Source organism: Leucopleurus acutus, assembly GCF_964270905.1.
Source record: "Leucopleurus acutus genome assembly, chromosome: 7".
NCBI classification, from domain to species: domain Eukaryota; kingdom Metazoa; phylum Chordata; class Mammalia; order Artiodactyla; family Delphinidae; genus Leucopleurus; species Leucopleurus acutus.
In genome coordinates, this window is record NC_139150.1 from 31,201,047 (window position 1) to 31,207,570 (window position 6,524).

The 6,524-nt window shown below is 44.4% G+C and overlaps 1 protein-coding gene across 1 annotated transcript; it reads right to left on the reverse strand.

Moving 5' to 3' along the window:
- Nucleotides 1-4,802: 4,802 nt before the first annotated feature.
- Nucleotides 4,803-6,263, reverse strand: LOC309964218 (G-patch domain and KOW motifs-containing protein-like; the record flags this gene model as incomplete). The annotated part of the gene is made up of 1 exon (XM_082843006.1): nt 4,803-6,263. One exon carries the CDS (start codon nt 6,261-6,263, stop codon nt 4,803-4,805), a length of 1,461 nt encoding a protein of 486 aa, XP_082699132.1.
- Nucleotides 6,264-6,524: the final 261 nt, after the last annotated feature.

Consider the following 6,524-nt stretch of genomic DNA (forward strand, 5'->3'; position numbering starts at 1 on the left):
CATGATACTATATATAGAGAATCCTAAAGATGCTACCAGAAAACTACTAGAGCTAATCAATGATTTTGGTAAAGTTGCAGGATACAAAATTAATGCACAGAAATCTCTGGCATTCCTATACACTAATGATGAAAAATCTGAAAGTGAAATCAAGAAAACACTCCCATTTACCATTGCAACAAAAAGAATAAAATATCAAGGAATAAACTACCTAAGGAGACAAAAGACCTGTATGCAGAAAACTATAAGACACTGATGAAAGAAATTAAAGATGATACAAATAGATGGAGAGATATACCATGTTCTTGGATTGGAAGAGTCAACATTGTGAAAATGACTCTACTACCCAAAGCAATCTACAAATTCAATGCAATCCCTATCAAACTACCACTGGCATTTTTCACAGAACTAGAACAAAAAATTTCACAATTTGTATGGAAATACAAAAGACCCCGAATAGCCAAAGCAATCTTGAGAATGAAAAACGGAGCTGGAGGAATCAGGCTTCCTGAGTTCAGACTATAGGACAAAGCTACAGTAATCAAGACAGTATGGTACTGGCACAAAAACAGACAGATAGATCAGTGGAACAGGATAGAAAGCCCAGAGATAAACCCACGCACATATGGTCACCTGATCTTTGATAAAGGAGGCAGGAATGTACAGTGGAGAAAGGACAGCCTCTTCAATAAGTGGTGCTGGGAAAATTGGACAGGTACATGTTAAAGTATGAGATTAGAGCACTCCCTAACACCATACACAAAAATAAGCTCAAAATGGATTAAAGACCTAAATGTAAGGCCAGAAACTATCAAACTCTTACAGGAAAACACAGGCAGGACACTCTATGACATAAATCACAGCAAGATCCTTTTTGACCCACCTCCTAGAGAAATGGAAATCAAAACAAAAATAAACAAATGGGACCTAATGAAACTTCAAAGCTTTTGCACAGCAAAGGAAACCATAAGAAAGACCAAAAGACAATGCTCAGAATGGGAGAAAATATTTGCAAATGAAGCAACTGACAAAGGATTAATCTCCAAACTTTACAAGCAGCTCATGCAGCTAAACAACCCAATCCAAAAATGGGCAGAAGACCTAAATAGACATTTCTCCAAAGAAGATATACAGTCTGCCAACAAGCACATGAAAGAATGCTCAACATCATTAATCATTAGAGAAATGCAAATAAAAACTACCATGAGATATCATCTCACACCAGTCATAATGGCCGTCATCAAAAAATCTAGGAACAATAAATGCTGGAGAGGGTGTGGAGAAAAGGGAACACTCTTGCACTGCTGGTGGGAATGTGAATTGGTTCAGCCACTATGGAGAACAGTATGGAGGTTCCTTAAAAAACTACAAATAGAACTACCATACTACCCAGCAATCCCACTACTGGGCATATACCCTGAGAAAACCAAAATTCAAAAGGAGTCATGTACCAAAATGTTCATTGCAGCTCTATTTACAGTAGCCCGGAGATGGAAACAACCTAAGTGTCCATCATCGGATGAATGGATAAAGAAGATGTGGCACATATATACAATGGAATATTACTCAGTCATAAAAAGAAACGAAATTGAGGTATTTGTAATGAGGTGGATAGACCTAGAGTCTGTCATACATAGTGAAGTAAGTCAGAAAGAAAAAGACAAATACCGTATGCTAATACATATATATGGAATTTAAGGAAAAAAAATGTCATGAAGAACCTAGGGGTAAGACAGGAATAAAGACACAGACCTACTGGAGAACGGACTTGAGGATATGGGGAGGGGGAAGGGTGAGCTGCGACAAAGCGAGAGAGAGGCATGGACATATATACACTAACAAACGTAAGGTAGATAGCTAGTGGGAAGCAGCCGCATAGCACAGGGAGATCAGCTCGGTGCTTTGTGACCACCTGGAGGGGTGGGATAGGGAGGGTGGGAGGGAGGGAGATGCAAGAGGGAAGAGATATGGGAACATATGTATATGTATAACTGATTCACTTTGTTATAAAGCAGAAACTAACACACCATTGTAAAGCAATTACACCCCAATAAAGATGTTAAAAAAAAAATGTACCATAAAAAAAAAAAACTACACATAGAACTACCATATGAACCAGCAATCCCAGTATTGAGCATATACCCTGAGAAAACCATAATTCAGAAAGAGTCATATACCAAAATGTTCATTGCAGCTCTATTTACAATAGCCCGGAGATGGAAACAACCTAAGTGTCCATCATCGGATGAATGGATAAAGAAGATGTGGCACATATATACAATGGAATATTACTCAGCCATAAAAAGAAACGAAATTGAGCTATTTGTAATGAGGTGGACAGACCTAGAGTCTGTCATACAGAGTGAAGTAAGTCAGAAAGAGAAAGACAAATACCGTATGCTAACACATATATATGGAATTTAAGGGGAAAAAATGTCATGAAGAACCTAGGGGTAAGACAGGAATAAAGACACAGACCTACTAGAGAATGGACTTGAGGATATGGGGAGCGGGAATGGTAGCTGTGACAAAGCGAGAGAGTGGCATGGACATATATACACTACCAAACGTAAGGTAGATAGCTAGTGGGAAGCAGCCGCATAGCACAGGGAGATCAGCTCGGTGCTTTGTGACCGCCTGGAGGGGTGGGATATGGAGGGTGGGTGGGAGGGAGGGACACGCAAGAGGGAAGAGATATGGGAACATATGTATATGTATAACTGATTCACTTTGTTATGAAGCAGAAAGTAACACACTATTGTAAAGCAATTATACTCCAATAAAGATGTAAAAAAAAAAAGATGGTTCAGAGATGATCAGATGACCCACGTCAGACTAATCAGAGCCCTCCATGGAACTTCTTCTGAACTACTGGTAAAGAAGTAGTCCCTTTTATAGGATTATAGAGGCTAAGAACCATTTAAGATGATGTGGTTAAGGACAGCTTTGTGGCCATATGAAGAGAGCCTTCCTGAGAATGAATTCAAATTAAAAAATAGTATATTTTTCAATTTGTAAGACACACAAAAAGAGAAAGCTTCTTAATGATATTAATCTAACCTCATAATTCAGCCATTTCTAAATATAGCTTGATCCCTTGAAAATACCAGTTACATGAGCCAATGGATTCCATTTTGTGTTTCTTTGTTTAAACCAGCCTGAATTGAGTTTGACTTTTGCAACTGAGAGATTACAGCCAATATACATATATACCCACAGACTTACTATCTTCTGTTTGTGAAATTTCTTTTTCTCTCCCTCTCTCCCTCTCTCTCTCTCTCTCACTCTCCCTCCCTTCCTCTCTCTCTCTCTCTTCCCCTCCCTCCCTGTCTCTCTCTCTCTCTCTCACATACACACAGACACACAGTGCTTAAGAAGCCTAGTATTTGTCCTATAGATGACAAAAAGCTCTGACAATATGGTTTTCACCTTCATGGCCAGCAGAATTTTACTGAAACTCAGCAATTTTTTTATCTAATTGATGTGCAGCAACATGTTCTGACTGCTTGCAGAAACTTTTTCAGCCATTGACACAAACGTGACAATACTTCAAATTCTGCATCAGCCCTCCATCTGTATACCTTCATTTCTGCCCAAGCCCTGAGACTCAGAAAACTTAACTCACATTTGTCACAGAGCTGGAGTCACATGAAGTACCTGAAAATGTTGGGCTGAAAATGATGTAAACACCTGGAGGTCCTCACCCATGACTACAGAGGCATCTCAATGCCTAGTTGAGACTGGCTTAATTGTGAGATTTCTAGGTCTTTGGCTGACAGTATATTGTCAGTCTTCTCTATTGTAGCAGAAACTCATAATTGTTTCCAGCTGCAAACAAATGTAAGGCTGACTCTAAAGAGGCACGTGTCCTTTTTTCCTTTGATCAATAGCTTCATTCTGTCCCATCAAGATGCCATCAGTACACAGCATCTCAAGGTTGGCTACATTCAATATAATGTATATTGTGGGATTATCTGACACAATACTAGTTGCTAAATTTTCTTTCTTTACAAGATGGTCGAATTGGGACCACCAAGTTACCAAGTGGGCTCATGTTTTGGATCTCAAAGGCCAAAGCTAGAGAAGAGGAAAAGCCAGAGTATGAATCTAACCCAACATACAAGCATAGAAGACTACCTGAGTTCAAATTCCAGACTTTTGAGCAAGTTGCCTAACTCCCCCAAGCCCCAGTTTCCTCATGTGTAAAATAGGAAAATGTAAAAGTAGTACCTAATCAGAGGTTTCTGATAATTAAATTACATAATTCATTGAGGGGCCAAGAAACATTATCTATTGATATCAATAGCTAATAATATTAACTGTCAACAGACATTAGCTATTAACCACCATTTAAAATTTATGATCAAAAACCATCTGTTAATATTATTGCTGTTATCATCTAGAAAAGTCCATTCACTTCCCTGAATTTCAGACTTCTCAACTGTAAAATGGGAGTAATAATCACTGCCAACTCCTGAAACTGTTTTTAAACTCAAATGAGAACATTTACACCAAAGCACTTCATACAACATAAAGTGTATCAAAATATATGGTGACATTGTTCCTTCTGCTGTTGTCTTTTTTTTTTTTTCTTTTACAAAGCATTTGAACTGGTTTTTATTATATACTAAGTTCTGGTAAATACTGGGTTTGTTTCTAGCCTCCCTTCTGGTCCATCCTGTCCCAGGGCTGCACTGCAAGTGGAGGGCGGAACCATGACCCCACCACCACCTTCGTGAAGGCAGGCTTTTCATACTGTATGGGATTGGTAACAACCTGGGTGATGGAAGTGTGTCCACAGGTCAGTCCTCCGAGTCGCTGGGGCCCACATACTGGCAGATGGCATCATAGTGAAGCTCCACCACCCGATTCTCTCTCTGCAGCTGCACAAGAGCCCGGCTCTGCTCTCTGTCGCGGTCCAGCAGACGGCCCACCCTTCCAGCCCATGGCCCCAGCACCACCATCACCCGGTTGCCCTGGACCTTGGGGACTAGGGTCTCCAGCATGCCCTCCCTCAGGCCTTCCAGGGCCTGGCCTTCATCTGTCAGACACACACAGGTATCCGGGCTCAGGACATCTTCGATTGTCATCTTGGTGTTGTAATACTGGCCACCCTTGTGCAGCTTGTCCACAAACCGCACACGCAGGTCCCTGTGCAGCCAGTGCTGACTCCTGGGAGCTGCTTTCTCAACCTTGGCTGCAGGCCCATCCTGTCTCCATCTGAGATGCTCAGGGTCCCACCGGTCTGGATGGTGTTTCCGCTTCCTCGCTGAGTCCTCCTGCCGGACGTGGAGGTCCTGATCCTGAAGGGCCTTCCATGACGAGGTTGCTCCATTCTGTTGCCTTGGGGAAGTTTTGCTCACGTGGCTCAGATCCAAGGAGTTCTTGTCAAACTCCTGCTGGGAGACAGGTCGCAGGCAGTACTCACTAACAGTCACCATGCGGCTCCCCACAGCCAGACGGACCATGGCCCGAGCATTGTCAGGGTTGAGGCCTTCCATCTTCCCATAGAGGCCTTGGTGAGGGCCAGAAAGAACCACCACAGCTCCTCCAGGCACCAGTCCCTGAGGCTGGTCTTCCTTATCCTTCTCTTGCTCCTCATCTGGCCTCAGCAGGTGGTGGGGGCCTGTGGGGGCCAGGGCCTGGACCTCAGTCAGGTTGGTGCCCAGCCCTAACCCCTTGGGCCTCAGTGAGCTGACACGGGGCTTCACCACTTGATTGAAGGTACGGCCGATGCCCTCGCCAGGTTTCCAGCCCATGCCCCGCAGCATGGCCAGCCCATAGGCCTCTACAGGGACTGCCTCATAATCAGCCTCCTCCGGCACTGTCTCAGCCCGGGGTTCGCTGTCTGCCCCTTCCCCGTCGCGCGTGCATCCTTTCCGGATCATGGGGATAGCGAGCGTGGGGTCCACACCCGCATTCTCTCTCTCCTCCAGAGACTTCGTGGATTCCTCAATGAGCTCCTTCACAGCCTGGGACAGCATCCCATCCACCAAGACCTCAGTATGTGCGGATGGCCCAGGGGCCTGGGTCGGTGGCTGCCTAAGATGGCCATTCTGGATCAAAGGGATGACAAGTTCCTTGGGGGCTTCTGAGGGCTGCACACTCTGCAGCTCCGTCCGTTTTTTGGTCTTCAAGAAATCCTTCTCCGGAGCCGCGTCTCCCACCAGCCATCTCCGGGCAGACGTGCGATTGAAGCTGAACGAAATTGGAGCACGGGAGGCTCCCGCAGGCCACAAAACACCATCTTCAGCGTCCGCCATCTTCCCCTCTTCCCAGGCCGGCGCCCTGCTTGCTGGGAAGTTTAGTTTGCGCTCTCTTTGCTGGGGCTTGACCACCAACGCTACAACTGCCTTTCCCAGGAAACACTGTGGCACCGCCAGGCGAAGGCGGATAGGGGCAGTAGGAAGTAACTGCCTCTCTTTATACTTCACAAGAGCACGTGGCGCCAAGCGTACCGGGAAATGTAGTTCTGGGGGAAGGCAGGCGTGGTAGAAGGTGGCTTCCTTCTTGCTAAGTCGTCA